The sequence below is a fragment of the Stegostoma tigrinum genome, chromosome 37, assembly GCF_030684315.1.
Source record: "Stegostoma tigrinum isolate sSteTig4 chromosome 37, sSteTig4.hap1, whole genome shotgun sequence".
NCBI classification, from domain to species: Eukaryota; Metazoa; Chordata; class Chondrichthyes; order Orectolobiformes; family Stegostomatidae; genus Stegostoma; species Stegostoma tigrinum.
The window spans coordinates 21,679,652-21,705,764 of record NC_081390.1 but is presented as its reverse complement, the minus strand read 5'-3'; the positions used below and the strand labels follow the sequence as shown (position 1 = coordinate 21,705,764).

At 43.8% G+C, this 26,113-nt stretch overlaps 2 protein-coding genes across 8 annotated transcripts in view; one reads left to right on the top strand and one right to left on the bottom strand.

Annotated features, from left to right (window-relative positions):
• LOC125467495 (prolyl 4-hydroxylase subunit alpha-1-like) overlaps positions 1–7,294 on the bottom strand; it is a 78,065-nt gene extending 70,771 nt beyond the window's left edge. For 2 of the 5 annotated variants that reach the window (XR_009443020.1, XM_059640405.1), the window contains exons 1-2: positions 7,115–7,294; positions 2,424–2,589 (exon numbers count right to left, since the gene is read on the bottom strand). Coding sequence is in view for 2 of the 5 variants with exons in the window: in XM_059640405.1 (XP_059496388.1) it covers positions 2,424–2,453 (30 nt within the window). In the remaining 3 variants the exon portion in view is untranslated. The remainder of the gene's footprint in view (positions 1–2,423; positions 2,590–7,114) is intronic. The other 3 variants (XM_059640403.1, XM_059640402.1, XM_059640401.1) reach the window with 2 other exon arrangements.
• A 132-nt stretch (positions 7,295–7,426) lies between these two features.
• Positions 7,427–25,840, top strand: nudt13 (nudix (nucleoside diphosphate linked moiety X)-type motif 13). 3 transcript variants are annotated; one of them, XM_059640283.1, is made up of 9 exons: positions 7,427–7,525; positions 10,536–10,696; positions 11,862–12,001; positions 12,728–12,835; positions 13,678–13,784; positions 19,110–19,235; positions 20,746–20,857; positions 22,518–22,672; positions 25,181–25,840. In XM_059640283.1, the coding sequence occupies exons 2-9, from the start codon at positions 10,614–10,616 to the stop codon at positions 25,367–25,369; spliced, it is 1,020 nt and encodes a 339-aa protein (XP_059496266.1). In that variant the 5' UTR covers positions 7,427–7,525; positions 10,536–10,613; the 3' UTR covers positions 25,370–25,840. The 3 variants fall into 3 exon arrangements, with proteins under 3 accessions (XP_059496266.1, XP_059496265.1, XP_059496267.1); XM_059640282.1 differs by lacking the exon at positions 7,427–7,525 and adding an exon at positions 7,639–7,760; XM_059640284.1 differs by lacking the exons at positions 7,427–7,525; positions 12,728–12,835 and adding an exon at positions 7,639–7,760.
• Positions 25,841–26,113: the final 273 nt, after the last annotated feature.

Sequence of the window (26,113 nt, the reverse complement as noted above, 5' to 3'; positions counted from 1 at the left end):
TGAATGATGGAGATAGAGAGTTGGGATATGGAGGCATCATCAGGTGAGCAACCTGTAAATAGTGTGCCACAAGGATTAGTGCTGGGGCTACAATTATTTACTTAGCTTTTATTAATGGCTTGAATGGCAAAAGTGAACGTACTATATCCAAGTTTGCAGATGACAGAAAAATGGGTGGGAGGGACAGTGGTGAGGATGACAGAGTCTACACAGGAAAATAAACAGGTTAATGACTAAAAACTTGGTTGATGATTTAATGTGTAAAAATGTGAGGCTACATACTTTTGTCAGGGAGAATACAGGAGTTGAATATTATTTAAGCGGAGTGTGTGTGCAGAAAGCTGCAGCACAGAGGGATTTGGGGGCTCCTGATGTATAAATCACAAAATTCTAGCATACAGATTCAGCCAGTAACAGAAAGGCAAATGGAATATTGGCCTTCATTTTAAAGGGAATGTTGTAGAAAAATAGGGAGGTCTTGCTAAGGCTATATAACAGGCTAGACAAACCACACCTAGAATGCTGTGAATAGTTTTGGTCCTCTTATCAAAGGAGATATACTCTGGCATGGGAGGCAGTCCAGAGATGGCTCTCAGTTAATCAAGGTTGATCACAGACATGGAGAGATTTTCTCATGACAGATTGTACTTGTACTCATTAGAGTTTCGAAGAATGAGAGGTGACCTTATAAAATAACATCTAAAATTATCAGGGGTCTTGAAAGGATAGATGCAAACAGGTTGTTTCCACTTATTAGAGAATCTATGGTCAGAGGACATAATCTCGGAGTTAGCAATTAACTACTAAGGACAGAGGTAGGGAGGCATTCCTTCTCGCAGCAGGTAGCGAACTTGTGGAATTCTTTAATACGGAGGGCTGTTGAGACTGGGTCATTAAGATAGGCAAATTTTTAATCATTAAGGGAATCAAGTAATGTAGGGAAATGACATGAAAGTGGAGATGCGGATTATAAAATCAGCCCTGATTTTATTGAATGATGCAACAGACTTGATGGATTGAATCGCCTACTTCTGCTCTTACGTCTTTTGGTTTTACAGTTAACCTCACCCTGGTGCATATTTACTTGCTAGAATTACACAACAGTACACCAATGAAGGCAGCTGTTCAGTCCCTGCTGTCATGCATGTTCTTTGGCACCTTTTGCGCTACATTTGGGTGTGGAGTTGGCGGGTTCGGTCTCTGATCTAGCAGCTCTACGAGAGCAAGGCAAAGGAAAGGGATGGATTTCAATCTTTCCAAAATGCTACTTGTGTATATATTGAACCCATACTTTTCGAATAAAAGCTTAGTCTTAAAAACTTTTATATGTGTGAGTACATTAACTACTTTTGATGATACACCAGCACTATTCTGATAGAGGACTAGTACCTTGATACAACTGATAATGCAAAAACGGGAAAGGAATTACGAAAGTCCAATAATTTTGACCCTATCCATGTTGAGTCCCAATCTAAATCATTAGTACTAATGAATGGAGAGATAAAGAAATAAACACAACGCATGAACAGAAAATCTCTGGAAAATACTTCAACTTCCAAAGGCAACTGGACGATCATCAGGTTGGTCCGTCCATAGCTGCAATTAACCCATGTCCTCTTTACTTATTTGCGTACACTTGGTCAATCCTCTCCTTTGATAAACTCATTATTCTATTGCCCCCAGGACAAACAAAAATACAATGTAAACTAAAAATAGCAAAATGATGGCAGCATCTATGGATAGAGGAAGAAAAGTAACATTTCAGATTACTGTCAGAACAGTTCTGATTAAAGGTCCTCAACCAACACCATAGCTCTATTTCTCGCTCTGCGAATGCTGCTTGGCCTTTTGAGTATTTGCACCATTATTCATTTTCCTTTCTTTTTTATTCCAGTTACCTTAACAATGGTTCTGTTCCTCTCATTTTCTCACTGCCACCTATACAATCATTCTGCCAAGTCACAGGACTTTTTTTTGGCAAAGTCCATTACAATTTATAAGAATATTTCAGGGTAGGATTCACATTACAGCATAATCCTGCCAATGAAAGAGATGGATCTGAAAGGCACTCAAACCTGAAATTTTGATCACATTTCAAAATACGAATGCAAGATTACAAAATGTGCTGTATTGTAACTGGAAAGATTAACATTACTGTGAACGTGATGGATTACTCAGTTTGATGAACATTGCTCCAACAACAATTAAGAAGATTAACAACATCCAGGCCAATTCAGCCTGTTTGATTAAAACCACATCCACAGACATTCACTCCCTCCACCAATGACACTCAGTAGCAGCAGTGTGTACCATCTACAAGGCATACCGCAGGAATTCACCAAGGCTGCTGAGACTGCACCTTCTAAACTCACACACTATCACCTGGAAATTTAAAGGCAACAGATACATGGGAACACCCCTACCTGCAATTTCCTCTCTAAGTCACACACCATCCTGAAAATTCTTTCAGTTCTGGTGAGTCAACATCCCTCCCTAGCAGCACTGTGGATGTCTTTGACGGTAAATCCACATTTGATATGTGGGAGGCTTTTGAAGAGAGGTCGATTAGCGTGCAGGAGAGACATGTTCCTGTGAAAATGAGGAATAGAAATGGCAAGATTAAGGAACCATGGATGACAGGTGAAATTATGAGACTAGCCAAGAGGAAAAAGGAAGCATACATGAGGTCTAGGCGACTGAAGACAGACAAAGCTTTGCAAGAATATCGGGAATGTAGGGAGAGTCAGAAACAAGGCATTAAGAGGGCTAAGAGAGGACATGAGATATTGCTGGCAAACATGGTTAAGGAAAATCCCAAAGCCTTTTATTCATATATGAAGACCAAGAGGGTAACTAGAGAAAGGACTGGCCCACTTAAGGACAAAGAAGTAAAGTTATGCGCTGAGTCAGAGAAAATGGGTGACATTCTTAACGAGTACTTTGCATTGGTATTCACCAAGGAGAGGGACATGACAGATGTTGAGGTTAAGGACAGATGTTTGCTTACTCTAGGTCAAGTTGACATAAGGAAGGAGGAAGTGTTGGGTATCCTAAAAGACATTAAATGGACAAATCCCCAGGTCCGGCTGGGATCTATCCCAGGTTACTAAGAGGAGCGAGAGAGGAAATAGCCAGGGCCTTAACAGATATCTTTGCAGCATCCTTAGACACGGGTGAGGTCCCGGAGGACTGGAGATTTGTTAATGTTATCCCCTTGTTTAAGAAGGGTGGCAAGGATAATCCAGGTAATTATTGACCGGTGAGCCTGACGTCAGTGGTAGGGAAGCTACTGGAGAAGATACTGAGGGATAGGATCTATTCCCATTTGGAAAAAAATGGGCTTATCAGTGATAGGCAACATGGTTTTGTACAGGGAAGGTCATGTCTTACCAACTTAATAGAATTCTTTGAGGACGTGACAAAGTTGATTGATGAGGGAAAGGCTGTAGATGTCATATACATGGACTTCAGTAAGGCGTTTGATAACGTTCCCCATGGCAGGCTGATGGAGAGGTGAAGTCACATGGGGTCCAGGGTGTGCTAGCTAGATGGATAAAAAACTGGCTAGGCAACAGGAGACAGAGAGTAGTAGTAGAAGGGAGTTTCTCAAATTGGAGACCTGTGATCAGTGGTGTTCCACTGGGACCACTGTTGTTTGTGATATATGTAAATGATTTGGAGGAAGGTGTAGGTGGTCTGATCAGCAAGTTTGCTGATGACACTAAGATTGGTGGAGTAGCAGATAGTGAAGGGGACTGTCAGAGATTACAGCAGAATATAGATAGACTGGAGAGTTGGGCAGATAAATGGCAGATGGAGTTCAATCTGGGCAAATGTGAGGTGATGCATTTTGGAAGATCAAATTCAAGTGAGAACTATACAGTAAATGGAAAAGTCCTAGGGAAAATTGATGAACAGAGAGATCCGGGTGTTCAGGTCCATTGTTCCCTGAAGGTGACAAAGCAGGTCAATAGGGTGGTCAAGAAGGCATATGGCATGCTTTCCTTCATTGGGCGGGGTATTGAGTACAAGAGTTGGCAGGTCATGTTACAGTTGTATAGGACTTTGGTTCGGCCACATTTGGAGTACTGTGTACAGTTCTGGTCGCCACATTACCAAAAGGATGTGGATGCTTTGGAGAGGGTGCAGAGGAGGTTCACCAGGATGTTGCCTGGTATGGAGGGTGCTAGCTATGAAGAGAGGTTGAGTAGATTAGGATTATTTTCATTAGAAAGACAGAGATTGAGGGGGGACCTGATTGAGGTCTACAAAATCATGAGGGGTATAGACAGGGTGGATAGCAAAAAGCTTTTTTCCCCAGAGTGGGGGACTCAATTAGTAGGGGTCATGAGTTCAAAGTGAGAGGAGGAAAGTTTAAGGGAGATATGCGTGGAAAGTTCTTTACACAGAGGGTGGTGGGTGCCTGGAACGCGTTGCCAGCGGAGGTGGTAGACGCAGACACGTTAGCGTCTTTTAAGATGTATCCGGACAGGTACATGGATGGGCAGGGAGCAAATGGACACAGACCGTTAGAAAATAGATGACAGGTTAGACAGAGGATCTCGATTGGCGCAGGCTTGGAGGGCTGCAGGGCCTGTTCCCGCGCTGTAATTTTCTTTGTTCTCTGTCTCTACAACTGGACTGCAGTGAGTCAAGAAGGCAGTTCACCACCCCCTTCTCAAGGGAAACTACGATGGGCCAGAAAGGCGATGCCCAGAGGCCATGAAATGAACAAAAAGAACTGTGAGAGCATAGGCAAAAATTGATACCTATAGGATACACGTATCAAAGAATGGGAGTCTAGGAATGCTAGTGAAGAACATGAGTAATCGGACAGGGCATCCCTGCTCTGAGCTATGAGCTCCAGGTTTGAGTCCCATCCCATGACTCGATGGGTCAAGGAAAGAAGGTGTGTTCATAACACAGACTAACAAGCTGATTATCAACCTGCAATTCCTTCTGACAAATGGCAGTTTGTAAAAACAGGAGATTTCCTGGTCAGCCATGTGATGGAAAGAAAGTTGGAGTCTATACCATCATTACCCATTGCTCCAGACTACAACGTGGATGTGAAAGTGCTTGTTGCAACAGCAACGTGGACTCTGAGTGAACGGTAACATATATGGTAAACTGCAAAGGACTTCAAATGAGAAGGACCAGAATGAGTCATTCAGAAAGAAATAAGCATTGTTGCAAAGAAAAAATGTGCTGCACATTCATTCCTACCTCCCACTGCATCAGGAATCTGGGCCTCTTACCCTCTGAGTTCACATCCTTTTTAGACCCATCACCATGATCCTTATTTCTATCAGGCCATAACCTTAACCTTTCTCTCCCTGCTGCTTATTGACCAGAATGGACTTAAATGCTATGGAGTTTAGAGGAATGACAGATGAACCCACTAAAAATTTTTCAGAGAGTTTGACAGGCTGGAGAGTCTAGTACTGGCTATACTCCCAGAATGAGAAATTGGCCACTGAGGTGGGGAAATATTTTTTCACAGGATTGTGAATCTTCTGGAATGTTCTATCGCAACGAGCTGTGGATGCCGAGTCCAGAATATATTCCCTCGCTAACAGAATGTGGATCTACCGACAGCATGTGGACTGCAGTGACTCAAGGCGGCAACTCAGCACCACCTCAATGGCAACAAGGGATGGGCAATAAATGTGGTCCAGCCAGTGACATCCATGTCCTAAGAGTGAATTAAAACAAAAATTCATGGCTAAGAGTGATGGATTTTTGAGCATTAAAGGAATTAAGGATCTGGAAAAAGCATGGAAAAGTAGATTCAATACAAATTTTTCATCGTGAACACTGGAGCTGGTTTGAGGAACCAGATAGCCTAAAACTGCTCCTATTTCTAATGCTCCTACTCACCTCCTGGCTTTGACATTCAATTTATCGCTTGATAGGTCCTCTCTTCATTCTGGAGTCAAATATCACAGCTAAAGATCTTTTGCAACACTTCAAGATTGTTTTACAAGTATAAATGAATTCCAATTGCCTGCACAAACTAAAGAATTTAGCTAAGTGTTAACAAACAAGATAATAGGTTTCTTTTTATAAAGTAGCTGTAAGTCACACAGTGGTAATAAAAATCTACTACCAGTGGGATACTGGATGCTTACCAAAGGCACAGGGAAGTCATCCTCAGTCTAGAATACAAATTCTTTCATGGCAGTATAACCCTGTACGGTATGAAGAGTGTTAAATTTTGGTCAGTATGGTGGCTCAGTAGTTAGTACTACTGCCTCAGAGTGGCAGTGCAACCTGGGTTCGATTCCACCTTTAAGTAACTGTCTGTGTGGAGTGTAGATTGCCTCCCCACAGAATAGTTTATAAAGGCACGGACAAGGCGAAGATTCAAGTTATTTTCCCCCAGGGCAAGGGAGTCCAAAACTAAAGAGCATAGGTTTAAGGTGAAAGAGGAAAGATTTAAATGAGACGTAAAGGGAAACCTTTTAAATGCAGAGGGTGGTGTGTGTCCGTAATGAGCTACCAGAGGAAGTGGTGGAGGCTGTATAACTACAACATTTAAAAGGCATCTGTATGGGTACACGAATAGGAAGGGTGTAGAGGGATATGGGCCAAATGGGACTAGATTAATTTAGGATAGTAGCACGGACAAGTTGGAGCAAAGGGTCTGTTTCCATGCTTGTACACCTCTCTGACTCTATGTGTAGCTAGGTGGGTTCGCCATGTGAAAATGCAGGGCTACAGGGATTGTGCAGATGTGCGGGTCAGGGTGGGATGTACTTTGGAGGCTCCAGCGTGGACTCCATGGGCTGAGTGGCCTGCTTCCACACTGTAAGGACACTATGAAAATGCTGCATTATGCCCCTCAACCTGAAGCTGCACGTGTTTACAGGATTAGGAGTGTCCAAACTGAAGGATTCAGAGCCTGCCTTGAAATTGTTTAAAATAAAATCACAAAAAAGGACTTTTTCAAAAGCTGAATGAGAAACACCTAAATCAAAACGTAAAGTGACAGATGCTCTCTCAACTTTTTATGATCCAAAAACTGGAAAAATACGTGTTGATACTTATTCCATCTCCTAAGGGCATTATCTGACAGTTTTGTAATTGATGTTGAGTGCAGCCAGATTCCTACCTCAGTTCTTTTCTCTGCGCCTCAATCCTCCTCCTCCTCTAGCCTCAGCCCCGGCGGCCCAGAGAGGCGGGCCTCCCTCGGCCACAGGCCCGTTCAAGCCCCTTGGCCTCCTTCCCAAAACCCGCCTTCTCCCTCTCTCCCACCATCCTCCTTCGATCCTGGACGTGCAAATTCTCACATTCTCCGCGGATCGTCGGCCAACGCGACCTCCGAGCATCGGGGGGCGCTCAAGGACAACGCTCGCCTGCGCTTGCGACCAACGACGTGGACGCCGCGCAGACTGGCCTCCGAGACTCGCGGGGGCGCTCGAATCCGTGTTCCTCGAGACGACGGCTGTTAACGTGACCTCCAACCGTTAGGGGCGCTGCGAGGCGACACCTGTCAACATGACCACCGGGACGCTGTAAACATGTAAATCACCATTATTAAAACATCAGGAAACCCAATAATACTCATTTCATACTTAACATATAAAGCCGCTAATTTTTAAACGTAATGTTATTATGTTGTGTGAAGAGTTTAGGGGACCCATCTTGTTGCGTAGTCCCTCTCGTCGACAGCGAGTAGGGATAAGGGGAGCTGCGTTGCCCCGGGTAACAGCTGCGGGTTTATGGCTGTCTCTGAGGGTCAAACACGGGACGTTTCGGTAAAAAAAATCCCTAAAGGGTTGTGGGGTTTGGTTTGTAGAAGGCGACTCGGGCGGAGGGTTGAGGCCTCCTGCACGGATTCCCAGGCCCGGCTGTCACCTCACCCCCACCCCCCCCTCACACCAGCCCTGTCTGAACCTCCCCACCCCCCGTGTGACCCCCCCACCCCCAGCTCAGCCCCGTCTGACCCCCCCCAGCCCCGTCTGACCCCCCCCCCCCAGCCCCGTCTGACCCCCCCCCCAGCCCCGTCTGACCCCCCCCACCCCAGCTCAGCCCCGTCTGACCCCCCCCACCCCAGCTCAGCCCCGTCTGACCCCCCCACCTCAGCCCCGTCTGACCCCCCCACCCCACCCCAGCCCTGCCCCGTCTGACCCCCCCACCCCACCCCAGCCCTGCCCCGTCTGACCCCCCCACCCCAGCCCTGCCCCGTCTGACCCCCCCACCCCAGCCCTGCCCCGTCTGACACCCCCCCCCCCACCCCAACCCAGCCCCGTCTGACCCCCCCCACCCCAACCCAGCCCCGTCTGACTCCCCCCCACCCCAACCCAGCCCCGTCTGACTCCCCCCCACCCCAACCCAGCCCCGTCTGACTCCCCCCCACCCCAACCCAGCCCCGTCTGACTCCCCCCCACCCCAACCCAGCCCCGTCTGACCCCCCCCCCACCCCAACCCAGCCCCGTCTGACCCCCCCCCACCCCAACCCAGCCCCGTCTGACCCCCCCCCACCCCAACCCAGCCCCGTCTGACCCCCCCCCACCCCAACCCAGCCCCGTCTGACCCCCCCCCCACCCCAACCCAGCCCCGTCTGACCCCCCCCCACCCCAACCCAGCCCCGTCTGACCCCCCCCACCCCAACCCAGCCCCGTCTGACCCCCCCCACCCCAACCCAGCCCCGTCTGACCCCCCCCACCCCAACCCAGCCCCGTCTGACCCCCCCCCACCCCAGCCCAGCCCCGTCTGACCCCCCCCCACCCCAGCCCAGCCCCGTCTGACACCCCCCCACCCCAGCCCAGCCCCGTCTGACACCCCCCACCCCACCCCACCCCACCCCACCCCACCCCACCCCACCCCACCCCGTGTCTGACACCCCCCACCCCACCCCACCCCACCCCACCCCACCCCACCCCACCCCGTGTCTGACACCCCACCCCGTGTCTGACAGCCCACCCCGTCTGACACCCCCATCCCCACCCCAGCGCACCCCCGTCTGACACCCCCCACCTCAGCCCCGTCTGACACCCCCCACCCCCACCCCCACCCCACCCGACACACCCCACCCCACCCCAGTCCGCTCCCGTCTGACACCCCCCAGTCCACCCCCGTCTGACACCCCCCCACCCCCATCCCAGTCCACCCCCATCCCAGTTTACCCCTGTCTGACACCCCCCCCCCCCCGTCCCCGTCCCCGTCCACCCCTGTCTGACACCCTCCACCTCCACCCCCGTCTGAAACCCTCCACCCCCGTCTGACACCCGACACCCCCTGCCCCCGCCCCCGCCCCCGTCTGACACCCGACACCCCCGCCCCCGTCTGACACCCGACACCCCCGCCCCCGTCTGACACCCGACACCCCCGCCCCCGCCCCCACCCGACGCCCCCACCCGACACCCCCGCCCCCGCCCCCACCCGACACCCCCTGCCCCCGCCCCCACCCGACACCCCCTGCCCCCGCCCCCCACCCGACACCCCCGCCCCCACCCCCACCCCCACCCCCACCCCAACCGACACCCCCCCCGCCACCACCCTACGCCCGTCTGACACTCCCCAACCCCAGCCCACCCTCGTCTGACCCACCCCAGCCCCGTCTGACCACCCCCACACCACCCCAGCCCCGTCTGACCCGCCCCGCTCCACCCAACCCCGCCCCGGTCTGCACCATCTCCCTCATTGCAATCCGTTCCTCACAGTACACCGGTAGCCTGAGGATGTTTGGTGAATTTGGTCTGATCTGTGGTTTGCTGCAGCCAGGGTTGTTTGAAAGTTGGCACTTCAGCACAAAATGGGGAAGCTGGCAGCATTTGATCCCATTCAAAGAAAGGTTTATGTAAGCTGATCAGAGATAATGGGAACTGCAGATGCTGGATAATCTGAGATAACAAAGTGTGGAGCTGGATGAACACAGCAGGCCAAGCAGCATCTCAGGAGCAGGAAAGCTGACGTTTTGGGCCTAGACCCTTCATCTAGGCCCAAAACGTCAGCTTTTGTGCTCCCAAGATGCTGCTTGGCCTGCTGTGTTAATCCAGCTCCACACTTTGTGCACAGATGCTGATCTGGTTGTTTTCCAATTATAAATCAGCGGCCATGTGTTCGTGTTAAACTTGAATATTGCTGAGAAGTGGGACAGTTGCTGAGGCAATCTCCATGTTGTCTTCCCAATGGCAATTTGACCAATCAGTTGATTTGCCGAACAATTAGTACGCTTTCCCCTGTGGAATAAATTGTTAAAATTACGTATTCTTGTATTCGTCCTGATAAGTGCAGGATGAAAGCCTTCCATTGTGTCGCTCTTTTCAGCAAGGTACAATTGGAAAATGAATATCTAGCAAATCAATGATGCAAATTGGTTTTGATACAAATTAATGTGTGCAAATAGGGAGGCTTGGAAAAGCTTAATATTTAATTTCGCCTGTAGGGTCTTGTTTTGAGCAAGGCCATGATTGGAAGGCAAGGTGTACCTGATAGGGCAGTCAGGCAGGTAATCCTTTCACACCTCCCTTGCTGATTTTGGGGGGCAGTTTGTGCATGGGGTTTAACGCCATTATATTTTCTGACAGATCATGTTGCTGATTTGATGAGAAGAGATGGGTTGGTCTTAGCCACAAACTGGAAGCTGGAGCTGTAAACAGAAAGTTATGCCTCTCTTTCTGAGGTGCTTCAACATGTCAGCCATGCAGATACCCTGCAGATTGGTTTCAAATTATGTCAGTCGGATGCGGTGAGTGTTACCACTTTTTTATGTCTAGAAATATTCTTCCGTACAACTGATTGGGTGATGGAGCAAAACAAAATCACCCACATTGTTATTTCATCTATTGACCACCACCAGCAAATCACCCATGGTTTCCAACTGATTAATTTTACGTGTTAAAACCCCTTAAGAGGAATATAGAGTACTGAGTGTTCCCTGTTTGTCTTTCCATTTATTTATTTCATGTGTGTATTTTTATTTTCCAGTTGAGTTGATTCCAAGGCAAAGATGTGCTGTTCAGTGTTTAAGTGCATTATCAACACTGGGCTCTCCCAGGCAAAGGAAGCACACAGCACATGCAAAACAAAATGATGTCACTATGAGCCAAAAATGTTTTGGGGAATTCCATATTGTATCCATGCAACAACTTTCCTTTTCTAATGCAGCTACGTTCAGGCTCTGAATCTCGAGTCCAATTTTTAAATTGCACTTAAAATATTTTCCTGTGAAAAAAGTAACAACATAAATCTTTGATGATCACACTTACAGAAGGTTTTCTGGGTTTTAGTCCAAGTTTGCTTCTCTTTTCTTTCCTGCAGAATTTCTTCTGTGAGTGGTGTGAATCATGTCATAAAATAAAAACAAAGAGCTGAAGAAACTCGAGGTCTAACAACGTCTGGAGGGAGAAACAGTTAATATTTCGAGTCTGACTAACTCTCCTTTGAAGAGTTATATCGGACTCAATGTTAACTTGATTTCTCTCTCCATTTTAATTTCAGATATGCTGAATTTCTCAATTTCCTGACTTGATTACAGGTCTCCATAATCCACAGTACTTTGCTTTTGTTTATCCTTCATGTTGCATTCATTTCCAACCAACAGGAGATCCGGTAAAGACTGTCCCCATTAGTGCTCCTCTATTACCAGCCAAGATCTTACTATTTTCCCTGTGTTTGTGTTTAAATTTTAAATTTTATGCAATGTCTTGAGAATGCACATGAAATCTTTAAAGCTGATGGCAATGCAGGCTGCTTCAAATGCACAATTTTGGAAATTTGGCAAAAATGCCTTGTCTCATCAGACAACTAGAGGGTATGCCAAGTGACTGGTATCTCTTCTATGTGTGCAGATTTTTCACTGCACCTCTGAAAATATGGATTAACTATTATGGAAATATTGTTTTGAAATGCAGCTACCTGCTTGAACTGAAGGAGGATGATGAAGCCTGCCGTAAAGCTCTGAGCTCTGGAGCCTTTCTTCTCTTTCACAGTTTCTCACCCCTTTTGCAAAAAAGTGACAGCAAATACATGGCACCATTTGTGATGGCCTCAGGTATGACTGCTGCAGAACAAAGGCATGGGGTGGTTGTGGTGCTTGGGGTCTGTGTCAATCCTTTAATTTTTTAGAAATTGAAAATGAATGTCTGGGTGTGATCTTTGAGACTATAATCCAACAAACAATGGTGATTTCTTCTTACATTAAATAACATGATAAGCTGTTTATTAGAGTGTTCTGAACAGGAGAGCCTGAGAATTATATAGCACTGCAACAAACCCTTCATACTTTTGGCTCCCCTGTTCTTGGGGGATAAAGATCTTGGCTATTCACCCTATCTGTGCCTCTCAGCCTCCAACACTACAGGGGGGAAAAAAAAAGCCGCAGCATCTTCAGCCCCTTCTCATGGCTCAAACTTTCCTAATCTCTTCACCATCTCTGCAAAAAAGTTTAATTTATTAGTGTTGATAAAATGGTGTAGGAACTGTCCAAATGTCATACCGAAATAATTATACACTTGTTAAAATGTCTGAGTGAGCATAAGCGGAATCTTTCAGACCCTCCTTTGTGCACTATTTTGGGCTACGATGTGATTATGCCATTTGTTAAATATACCAGAGGCACAAAGATTGATGGGGATAGTGTGGGTAAAAGGCATTGTTGTGTTCAGTCAGCCATGACCATATTAAATGGTGAAGCAGGCTTAATGGGCTGAAAGGAACAGGAATAAGCCAATATTTCTAGGAACGGTGCTATTTTAAGCAAGGTCATCTTCCCTTCCAGAACTGAATGGCATTCTCCACAAACTGGATCAGAAGGAGAAATATATGGAACAGTCAGTGCTGATTGGCTGTACAGAGAGCCATGTGCCACAATTTGCCCTAGATCTAGGTAAGATGATCATGCAAGGATCTGCATTCAAAATTAATGTAACTATCTTACATTCTACAGTGACAGCAACATAGAGCATACACCTTTATTTAACTTCTGTGAGCATTGCAAACACATACCTACTTTACATGGATTCAATTTGTAGAACACTTGTTTCTTCTTAAACAAATAACTTGGCAGGTTTTCAGTATACATTGTTTGAAACCGGATAGGGCAAATTAATTTATATCTCATTTTCGTACAACTCTGTTCCTTCTCCACGTAGGTAGATACTTTATTTGCGAAGATGATGGAAGCAGATTCAATAGCAACTTCCAGAATACGGGGAATAAATACTAACTAAAGATTGGCAGAGGTCTAGAGAATGAGCAGGGCATGGGTATAATTGGAAAGCTTTTTCAAAGAACCAACAAAGGCTGGATGTACTGAATGTGGTCTCATTTTATGACGTGCACCTGCAGTTTGTTTCTTTTTGTGTTTATAATTGACCCATTTGCCAAGATCTCCTTCACCAACAAGCATATTTTTATCTTATCCTTGTCACATTACTGGTGGCTGTCTCATTTTTTTTTTTGTTTTGTTTATCAAAGTCCATCAATGTATGGAATCTCTATTTGGTTGTCCACTTCTTTCAAAGCCCCTTTCAACTGTTCCTTGAGTCTAATGAATTAGGAGCATAAGTAGATTATTCAGCCTTTGTCGACATGACAGCCTGAAACACTAGAGTTTTTAAAATAAAGTTTCTTAGTAAAAACTAGAAAAAAACTTATAACTCTTAAAATGCCACTTCCGATAATGCAGTTGACAATTGATAATGTTCTAACTTGTGTTTTTAACTTCAGGTAAAATTGAAAAAGCCAGAGCTGAATCAGTTCTGAAGGGAACATTTGTTGATTTACGGAAAGCCTTCTTCCTCTTGGATGGAAAGGATGCGCCCTTACTGTCAAAGGTAGAACACATTTTGGCAGACTTTGAAAATAAGAAATTCCCTAGTGTTTTCCATGGCAATGCTTTGACCAATGGGATTTGACTTGTCAGCCATTCAGTGCTGTCTTCTCATGCCGTATAAAATGTTGCACCCATTGACGTTTGGAATTCTTGAGTCTGTCTTATAAGTGCATTTTGAAAAACTTCACTGCATGCTTTTCTTTAGAAAGAAAAGATTTTTTCAAGCGTTATTTCCATTCAAGAGCACGAATCAGATTTAGACATTTTGCTGTCTAAATGAGCGCACCTCGCCAGGTTATGCTTACGGTGTGGGATAGATTGCAAATTCAATGTGTTCCCTAAACTTGATTTGATTGCATTCGAAACACCAGTCAATTACTTGATAAAATTGAGACGGTAGGTCCGTCAAATTCAAATAAGATCTCTAGGTCACAATAATTTTTATATCTTCACAATCTTTTCTTTGAGATTCGTGTAAATTAATGGCAGCATTCACCAGCTGCCCAGCCACAAAAAAGCAGGTCAGAGATTGAAAATTCTGAGGTGAGTAGCTCGCTTCCTTGCTCTTCAAAGCCTGAAATCATTTACAAGATTCAGGTCAAGAATGTTGTGGAATACTCTCCATTTGACTGAGTGAGTGGTCCAGAAATACTCAAATAGCTTGATACTATCCGGAAAGCACATCTTTCACATCTTTAACTGCCAAAACCCAATGAGATCTGTATGTACCATCTGCAAATTGCACTGCAGCAACTTATCAGACCTCCTTTTCCATCACCTACCAAACCCATGTACATATCACTTAGAACAACACACATGGCCCATTACCTACATTTCCCTTCCAAACCACACACCATCCTGACTTGGCACTACATCGTCATTCTTTCACTGTCACTGGGTCAAAATCTTGGAGCTTCCTTCTCCACCTTCGTGGGCGTACCTACATGAAACGGCCTGTATCAATTCAACAAGGCAACACAGCATTACCTTGTCAGGGCAATTGGAGATGGCTAATAAATGCCCACATCTTGTGGAAAAACTTGACGGGGGGAGGGGGAAGAAATACAAACACAACGACAATGGTGTTAGTACTTTCCACGGCTATAATTATACATGTAAAATGGGGAGGGTTTTGTGAGCTTTGTGAGCTCCCACAAATTATTTGATGAGGGGGCTTCCTACTCACATTCTGAGACCAAAATCCAGGTTTGATGATGAGTGAAAACCGTTTTTTAAAACTTTCCAGATGTGAACATCTCTGGAAATGCCTACATTTTATTCCTAATTCTTGCTTGTCCGAGATCGTAATAGTGAGATAACTGAGTGACTTGCTCAGCTAATTCAGATGGCAGTTAACAATCGATCACATTGCCGTTGGATTGGGGTCATGTGTCGACCAGACCGGGCAAAGACAGCAGATCTCCTCCCGGATGGGCGTGAGTAAACTAGATGAGTCTTTATGACAATCCAGTAGTTTCGTGGTTACTGTTATTAATAATAGTTTTCCACTCCACATTTATTTCATTAACTAGATTTAATTCACGCAGTGCTGTGGTGGGATTTGAATTCATGGCTCCAGGTCATTGGTCCTGGCCTCTGGATTACTGTGCAACCCCATCTCTCTCATTCTAGTTCAGAACTTATAATGCTCACTTTTTAACCAGTAGCTCGCACCACACTAGCATATAGCGACTTAATAAAACATGTTCCTTTTATATGACGTACAAATTAGGGGCTTTTAACTTTTGGTGATTCCATTGCTTTATTTTCCATGTATAAATATAAATCAATAACAATAAATATTGCTATTGTGATCAAAAAAAGTTGCTGGAAAAGGTGAGTAGGCCTGGCAGCATCTGTGAAGGAAAAAACAGTTAGTGTTTCGGGCCTGGTGATCCTTCCTTAGAACAATTCTGTTTTTTCCTTCACAGATGCTGCCAGACCTGCTGAGCTTTTCCAGCAACTTTGTTTTTGTTCCTGGTTTACAGCATCTGCAGTTCTTTTGGTTTTCATTGCTTTTGTGGTGGTACATTGACAGTAGTCAGATGAATCTTTCTTTATTACAGCATGTTTTAATTTGTATAATGAATTGCTCGTAATTACACTTTTTATAACGTTGTACTATATTTTTATTTTATCAATTGTCATATTACTAATAATGGTTACTTATTTTGTTTGTGTCATCATCACAATTTAGCATGTATTTTTTCTTACTAAAGCAATGTATCCATTGCTGGGCAAATTATAATGTAAGACTCTATCTTTTACTAATTGACAGTTCTCAGCATTGGTCTCTGCAATAAAAAAATTGACAAATATTTTCTACCTGCTTCTATCAGGTTTGCTGTACATTTTAGGGATGACTTTTTTTTGGATTTTCCATTGCATGTTCTGTGTTTTTTTTGAGAACATGACAGCACAGTACAGGTCCTTTGACACTTGATGTTGTGCCAACCTGTCATAACAATCTGAAGCCCGTCTAACCTACACTATTCCATGTACGTCCATATGCTTGTCCAATGATGACTTAAATGTACTTAAAGTTGGCGAATCTACTACTGTTGCAGGCAAAGCGTTCCATTCCCTTACTACTCCCTGAGTAAAGAAACTACCTCTGACATCTCTCCTATATCTTTCATCCCTCAATTTAAAGCTATGCCCCCTCGTGTTCGCCGTCACCGTCCTAGGAAAAAGGCTCTCCCTATCCACCCTATCTAACTCTCTGATTATTTTATATGTCTCAATTAAGTCACCTCTCAACCTTTCTCTCTCTAACGAAAACAGCTTCAAGTCCCTCAGCCTTTCCTCGTAAGACCTTACCTCCATACCAGGCAACATCCTAGTAAATCTCCTCTGCACCCTTTCCAAAGCTTCCACATCCTCCTTATAATGCGGTGACCAGAACCGTATGCAGTACTCCAAGTGCGGCTGCACCAGAGTTTTGTACAGCTGCAGCATAACCTCTTGGTTCCGGAACTCGATCCCTCTATTAATAAAAGCTAAAACACTGTATGCCTTCTTCACAGCCCTGTCAACCTGGGCGGCAACTTTCAAGGATCCGTGTACATGGACACTGAGATCTCTCTGCTCATCTACACTATCAAGAATCTTACCATTAGCCCAGTACTTTGCCTTCTGGTTACTCCTACCAAAGTGCATCACCTCACACTTGTCCGCATTAAACTCCATTTGCCACCTCTCAGCCCAGCTCTGCAGCTTATCTATGTCTGTCTGTAACCTACAGCATCCTTTGTCACTATCCACAACTCCACCGACCGTAGTGTCGTCTGCAAATTTACTAACCAATCCTACTATGCCCTCAACCCCAGGTCATTTTTATAAATGACAAACCGCAGTGGACCCAACACCGACCCTTGTGGTACACCACTAGTAACTGGTCTCCAGGATGAACATTTCCCATCAACTTCCACCCTCTGTCATCTTTCAGCAAGCCGATTTCCTATCCAAACAGCTATATCTCCCACAATCTCATTCCTCCGCATTTTGTACAATAGCCTACTGTGGGGAATCTTATCGAATGCCTTGCTGAAATCCATATACACCACATCAACCGGTTTACACTCATCTACCTGTTTGGTCACCTTCTCAAAGAACTCAATAAGGTTTGTGAGGCACAACCTAACCTTCACAAAATAGTGCTGACTATCCCTAATCAATTTATTCTTTTCCAGATGATTATAAATCCTATCCCTTATAACCTTTTTCAACACTTTGCCAACAACTGAGGTAAGGCTCATTGGACTATAATTACCAGTCTCTACTCCCCTTCTTGAACAGGGGAACTACATTTGCTATCCTCCAGTCATCTGGCACTATTCCTGTAGACAATGTTAAAGATCAATGCCAAAGGCTCAGCAATCTCCTCCCTGGCTTCCCAGAGGATTCTAGGATAAATCCCATCCGGCCCAGGGGACTTATCTATCTTCACCCTCTGTAGGATTTCTAATACCTCTTCCTTGTGAACCTCAATCCCACCTAGTCTAGTAGCCTGTATCTCAGTATTCTCCTCGACAACATTGTCGTTTTCTAGAGTGAATACTGTCGAAAAATATTCATTTAGTGCTTCCCCTATCTTCTCTGACTCCACACACAACTTCCCACTACTATCCTTGATTGGCCCTAATCTTAGTTTCATCATTCTTTTATTCCTTAAATACCTGTAGAAGGCCTTAGGGTTTACCCTGATCCTATCCGCCAACAACTTCTCATGTCTCCTCCTGGCTCTTCTGAGCTCTCTCTTTAGGTCTTTCCTGGCTACCTCGTAGCCCTCAAGCGCCCTAACTGAGCCTTCACATCTCATCCTAACATAAGCCGCCTTCTTCCTCTTGACCAGAGATTCCACTTCCTTTGTAAACCACGGCTCCCGCGCTCTGATGCTTCCTCCCTGCCTGACAGGTACATACTTATCTAGGACACACAGGAGCTTTTCCTTGAATAAGCTCCACATTGGTCACAGAAATTTGAGGGTGCATACATGAGGATCAATGGTCGGCACAACATTGTGGGCTGAAGGGCCTGTTCTGTGCTGTACTGTTCTATGTTCTATTTCTAATGTGCCCATCCCCTGCAGTTTCCTTCCCCATCCTGTGGTCCCTAAATCTTGCCTAATCTCATCGTAATTGCCTTTCCCCCAGCTCTAACTGTTGCCCAGTGGTATACACCTATCCCTTTCCATCACTGAAGTAAACATAACAGAATTGTGATCGCTATCACCAAAGTGCCCACCTACTTCCAAATCTAACACCTGGCCAGGCTCATTACCCAGTACCAAATCTAATGTGGCTTCGCCCCTTGTTAGCCTATCTACATACTGTGCCTTCCTGCACACACTGGACAAAAACTGACCCATCTATAGTACTCGAACTATAGTGTTCCCAGTCATTATTTGGAAAGTTGAAGTCCCCCATGACAACTACCCTGTCTCTCTCACTCCTATCGAGAATCATCTTTGCTATCCTTTCCTCTACATATCTGGAACTATTTGGAGGCCTATAGAAAACTCCCAACAGGGTGACCTCCTTTCCTGTTTCTAACCTCTGTCCATACTACCTCAGTTGACGAGTCCCCAGACATCCTTTCTGCAACTGTAATACTGTCCTTGACAAACAATGCCACACCTCCCCCTCTTTTATGATCTTCTCTGTTCTTACTGAAACATCTAAATCCCGGAACCTGCAACAACCATTCCTGTCCCTGCTCTATCCATGTCTCCGAAATGGCCACCACACAACTGTGGTTTCAGTCTGTGCTTGTACTTCAGTTCAGACTGTCTGGAAATGTCAAGACAATAATGGATATGTTTTAGGCACAGGGTCTCCTCCGCTGGCACAGCACAAATCTCTACTGCAGTAGAACTGGACAACGGACACACAAGAACGTGTCAGGCAGTAAACGTATCTGTAGCTCAGAAGAAATTATCTACTATCCACAGGTAAGCATTGGAGCATGAATCTAATTAACATTTAACTAACTTGCACTGGCATTGAAGGTACCTCAGAAAAACTTAAGTCATGAGATGAGAGCCTGCAGTGTTGAAAGTAATGTATTGGTGTGGATAGAGAATTGGCCAATGAGTAGGAAATGGTGTGTGGGCTAAGGGGTTCTTGTTCAGGTTAGTGACTTGAGATAGAGATCCACAGAGATCATTGTGGGGACCTCGACTGTTTACGATATATATTGATGCCTTGGAGGAAGGAAGCAAATGTACTGGAGCCAAATTTGCACATAACACAAAAATATATAGAAAGGCAAGTGGCGAGAGGGTTACAAACAGCTAACAGAAAGACTATTGACAGATTAAGTGGGAAGAAAGTTGGTAAATGGAGACATGGCAGTGGGAAAATTTGACATTGTTGTTTTGGAAGGGAGGAAAAGAAAACAGGATTATTTAATTGGAGAAAAACTGTAGAAGGTTGGAACACAAAGAAACTTGGGTGACTTGCACGAAGCACAAAGCTAGCATGCAGGTTACCTAGAAGACTAATCTGGAATGTTGGCCCTTGCTTCAAGGGGTGTCTTACTGCAACCATACAAGGTACTGGTGAGACCTCATCTAGAGTATTATGAACAGTTTTGGTCCCTCTGTTTCATTGGAGGTAGTTCAGAGAAGGTTCACTAAGATGAATCCTGGTACAGAGGGATTGGCTTATGAGCAAAGATTAAACCAGTTGGGCCTGTACTCATTGGAGTTTAGAGTAATGATGAGAGGTGATCTCATTGATACATATAGGATTCTTTGGGGTTTGAAAGTGTAACTACTGTGATATTTCCCTTTATGGGAGAGTCTTAAAACCAGAGGACATAACCTCAGAATTAAGGAGTGCCAATTATAGACTGCGAGGAGGAAGAATTTTTTTCTGACGGTTGTGAATCTTTGGCTCTCCTTGCCACAGAGAGCTGTGGGTACGGAGTCCTTGCGTATATTTAAGGCTGATCCTTGATCAGTAGGGGAACTAAGGGTTATAGGCAAAATGCAGGAAAGTGGAAGCCAGAAATGTTGGATCAGCCATGATCCTATTGAATGGTGAAGCAGGCCCAAGAACCCAAATGGCCTGCTCCTGTTCCAATTTCATTATAATTCTTCCTTAAACTTCCTGTTTGGGATAAAATATCTCATTCTCCCACTGTGTCCATATGTCTTTTTATGCTTGGGCTCTGTATAATTGTATACTAATTTCCTTGCTTAACCTGCGATAGTGGTTTTCAAAGTACAGCACAGAGTCTCTTGCAACTCGGTTCCTTCCTGCCTTATGTTAGTGACCCACAACCTGTCTGTTTCTATCAATCCACAGTTATTCAGATTATCCGAAGAGCAGCTGCTATTATGAGCAGTTGTTATTATTTATACAAAAACAATCAAAGACAAGAATTGCTGCAGCCATCTGCTGTATTTGACATGCCTTCTTGCTTCTAAGACACTATCTGTATTTCTTTATTAACAGGTATCTCCTGTGATTATTGTGCTGGTGTCTGATGGAGCACACTGCCTGCTGGCACGTCAGGAGGCATTTCCTCCTGGAATGTACAGTGCCCTGGCTGGATTTTGTGACATTGGTAATTAGCCTTTCTGGTACACTAGGTATCACTGTAGGTTTACGTGAAATGTACCCACATGGATGGGCTTTTGTTATTTATGTCACCTGGATATGTCCAATAGCCTTTTTGTGATTTGTTTGGAAGGAGACTCAATAAGGTGATTCATGAAGACAGTTTCCTTGTGCGTGACTTTCTGGCTTCTCACTTCTCTCTTTGGCTGGCAGCATGCTTGAGATGGAAAACTTGTGGCTGATGAGAAATAATAGACACATAATCACAAACTGAATATAGGCCACTTAGCCCAACAGGTCCATAAACTGATCTGTTCTCATATTTGTGCTCAGAACAAACTCCTTCAACTACCACCCCACTGTAACCCGATTAGCATATCCTTTATTCCTCACCCCCCTCAGGGTGTTTATCCAGTTACCCCTCAAATCCATTGACGCCATTCATTTCAATTACTCCTTACAGTGGTTCCATATTGAAATCGTACTTCCGGTAAAGAGGTTTCTGCTGAATTCTTAATTGAATTTAAAGGTCACTATTATATTTAGCACCTGTAGTTTGGGTCTCTGTACAAGATAAAACATATATTCTCTTAAATATATGTAAATATTTCTACACGCTCAAATCCCTTTTTATCCATGTAGTCACCCTCTGACTTCCCTTTCCCATTTTTTAAAAAAAATCTCTTCAGCCTTTCTAGATGAGTAAGTTGCCTCATTTCTGGTGTCATTCTGTGAATTTTTATTACTATTTCTACAGTGTCTCCATACCCTTTCCACATCTGTGTACATTATTCCAGCTGTATTCTAACCAAGGTTCAGTGCAAGTTTAACATAGCTTTGCTGTTTTCTAATTCTCACCATATGTAAATAAACAAATTCTTGGCTATTTCCCACAATGTGCTTTTTTTTTGTAATTTATCCATCAGTACCCCGAGGTCTTTTTATTACCAAAATGTAACACTTCACTGTAGTGAAATTCATTCAAAAACCTACACTCTTCATACCTCAATATCTCAAGTTTATTAATGTCATCTTGTACTTTCATCACAGCTTTCCTACATATTCACTTTAGTTCCAATTTAATGTCATCTGTAAAATTTGAATTATACTTCCTTTTGCTAAAGCCAATTTTTTTTAATGGCATATCCCCATAATTTTTAAGGAAAAAAGGAAATCTAAATGGAGAACTGGGAAGAAATACTAGATATGCAAAAGAGAAGACAAAATTAAAAGATAAACAATAAAGAGAAAGTGAAAACAAAAAGAGCAGAAGTGAAAATGTTCAAAGTTTGCTGCATTAGCACACAATTTCAGGACTGCTGCACATCTTGATTCGGATTCCTACGTAGGTATGAAAATGTAACCAATAAGATGAAGAGAGTCTTATACTTTCTCTGGTTGTCTCGCCATCCCCAATCCCGTCCACCATATATCATTGCACACATAAGCCACCAAGTCAAGGCCCTGTATGACTGCTGACACCCAGTAAAGGTACCAGAGAATGGCCAAAGTATATTTTCCCTCTCTTTTTGTAAAGAAATGGTACCCTGGTTCACGATCCCTGCCTGCTGAATTGGCAATCATACTTTAAATCTGATTTGCAACAAATTTGTTTCAGTCACAGATGTTGAATCGTGAATCGTAAATCCTTTCTCCTCCTTTCCCAGGGGAGACTGTGGAGGACTCAGTGCAACGGGAGGTTGCAGAGGAAGTTGGTTTGGAAATATCTTCGCTTGAGTATTCTGCATCCCAGCACTGGCCTTTTCCTAACAGCTCACTGATGATTGCTTGCCATGCAATGGTACAACCAGGGCAGAACAAGGTAAGTTGTGTCAAATTGATGGGGAGCAAAAAAAATGGGGCGATGGTAGTGAAGATTCTGCAAAATATCATCCTGATCAAAGATGTGGGGAAAGTGAAAGTAGTTACCAAATCTACCCTGAAACCTCTGGTTTATTTGATTATTCTATATTCTTTTGTATTGCCCTGTCTCTGCTGCTAAATTTGACACCACCTCCAGTGGCTTTGCCAATGTTGTCCTGTAAAACAAAAAATGATAGCAGGTAACGGGACTGCTTAAGGCTGACTCTATTTGCCTTGTTCTATGTCTCCACTTAGTGCCTTCGCTGTATATGCTGTGAAGAGCAATTTGCAACAGGAAGACATGGGTCTGATGCAACATAACTTTTGTCAGTTATCTATTTAAAAAAGACTTGTTTTTATTTTATCTTCTCAAACTCCCAATAAATTCATTTCTACTGAAATGTAGCCACTTGTAGGAAATGCAATGAGCACTTTGTTGTTTTTAAGTGAGCTAGCTGTGCATAAGGCTATAGCTACTGGATAATCTTGATTTATTATTGCCTCATGTACTTAGGTACAGTGAAAAGTTTTGTTTTGCATGCAGTGCAGGCATATCATACCATACAAAGTGCATTAGGGTAATAGAACAGAGTGAGGAATACAATGTTATGGCTGCAGAGAAAGTGCACAAACAGCAAGGTCACCATTCAGTTTGACATTCAAGATGTCCATTCAGACTCTACTAACAGTGGGAAGAAGAAGCTGTTCTTTAATCTATTGGTACATGTGTTTAAGCTTTTGTATCTTCTGCCCAACCAAAGAGGCTGGAAGAGATTATAGCTGGGATGGGAAAGTTCTTTGATTATGTTGGCTGCCTTCGTGAGGTTGCAAGAAGTTATAGGTGGAGTTGATGGATGCAAGGTCGGCTTGCATGATAGATTGGGCTATGTTCACAGCTCTCTGTAGTTTCTTACGGTCATGGGCAGCAGTTGCCATAATCAAGCCGTGATGCATCCGGATAGAATGTTTTCTCTGGTGCATCTGTAAAAATTGGTAAGAGTCTGTTAATCTCACAGCGCCAGAGACCCAGGTTCGATTCCAGCCTTGGGCGACTATCTGTGTGGAGTTTGCACATTCTCCCCGTGTCTGCGTGGGTTTCCTCCGGGTGCTCTGGTTTCCTCCCACAGTCTAAAGATGCGCAGGCTAGGTGGATTGACTATGCTAAATTGCCCATAGTATTCAGGGGTGTGTGGGTTATACGGGGATAGGTCTGGGTGGGATGCTGCAAGGGGCGGTGTGGACTTGTTGGGCCGAAGGGCCTGTTTCCACACTGTAGGGAGTCTAATCTAATCTGTTTGAATGTTGTTGGCTGAAGGATAAATATTGGCCAGGACACCAGCGAGATCTTGCAGTTTTTCAAAACCGGTCTATGGGATCTTTAACTGTACCTAAATGTAAACAGCCCTTCTAGAAATGAATCATTCCATTAGGATTCACATTGTTCAATTACAATTTGTATTCACATTTACAGAACCTGTACTAGAATTTTCTGACCAAGATGTGAAAGTGCCAGTTGTTGAGAAAATGCTCATGTGTGTAATATAAATATAAATATCTATATCAATATGCTTTGCACATTTTTTTAGCAATACTTTGATCCTTCTTTCTTAAAAGAAAAAGTACTGCAGATCCAAACATTTTATTTTTATCTGATAATCTTCTAAAGTGTGTTAACAATAGTATGAGGAATTGAGAGTTTTTCATTTTTTATTACCTAAACTAAATACAGAGTGCTCCAAGATCAGAAGTAACAGGAACTTAATGTAGAACAAAGTTATTTCAATTGTGCCTTATCCGAACCCTTACTGCAGAATTTGGTGGCAGCAGATCTTGCCACTGAAAGCCATGTCTAAACTAATCCAAACAAACCTTGGGTTGATGTCAGAATGTTAATCTCTACATAAAATGTGATCACATGTTAGAACTGGTGAGCACATCCTGATTTGGGAAAGCCAGGGAGAAATTGTCTTTTATTTGTAAGTGAATCACCTAAAATCATTTGTTTATTCTCAGAATTTGTACATTGTCAACAAGATCAAAAATATTCTTACTTATCCTGTATGTTATTTAATCTTTAAACTTGAGATAAAAAGGATTTACAACTGAACTTTTAAACAAGTGGATGCTTTGAAGATAATGAGCAGTCAAAGAGAAATGCTTACACTGAATTCACCAACTGTCTGGAACTCCCACTGTTCACTGGCGATGATGATCTTTACACAGATTATCTTATCATCTCAATCTTTTTTTGTGTAACTCAGTCACTAGTTGTTAACAGACAAATTACTAACCCAAGTGACAAGCTCATTTTCAATTATTTCTAACCTTTAACTAGTTGCAGTGTTACAATAGTGCCTCAATTTTCTTAGCTTAGCAGAGCTGAGAGTATTAGTTATACTGGACAATTGGTGTTTTACCAGCAGTGCTGTAATTTCCAAATTGCTGACTTTCATTTCATTATGACTAGATTGACCTGCACCATTCGGAGCTTGAGGATGCCCGTTGGTTTGATGCTAAGGAGCTAACAGAAGCTTTAAAACGTAAGCGGGTACCCACCAAGAAAGAAATGGGAGATGTTCCATTCTGGATCCCACCACCATGGGCTGTAGCACATCAACTAATCAAGGAATGGACCGAAAGTCAGCAGCCGTCCTGAGTTTGTCGGCTTGTTCGATGCATGGATACTGTTTCTTTGTCATGTGATTTATATGCTCTGACAGTCAGGTATTAATGAAGCAGCTGTAAAGCCCAAAAAATGTTCATTGTATCAGACTTTTTTCTATACCAATTTATAAAAAGGAATAGCTGTCTCCTATATATAACAGGAGACAGATTATCACAGTGATTACTGCATAAAGGCATTATTGATGTGGATCCTATTTAGATAATCGGCATCATCAGAGCATCATTTAAATTCACTTATTTCAAACGACATGTCCTGAAATCTTAGTATTGAAAAGTTTTTAAGCCAGGCATTTTCTCAGAAAGTAATCTGAATAAGTATCTGTTGTTTCCGCCTCAAATCAGACTGCAGAATATGGGAGAGATAGTAGGAACTGCAGATGCTGGAGAATCTGAGATAACAAAGTGTGAAACTGGATGAACACAGCAGGTCAAACAGCATCAGAGGAGCAGAAAGGCTGATGTTTTAGTCTAGGCCTGAAGCTTCAGCCTTCCTGCTCCTCTGATGCTGCTTGGCCTGCTGTGTTCATCCAGCTCTACACCTTGTTATTGCAGAATATGGGTGCTTTTTTGAAACATATAAAATTTGAAATGAGATAAGGGAATGTTGCTAAAATCTATGTAAATTTCTGCTTTACAATTTTAATTTCTTGAAGTTTGAGGATGGTTGTTTCAAATGATTGCTGGCAACATTAGGGTATTGTACTGTTAAAATCAC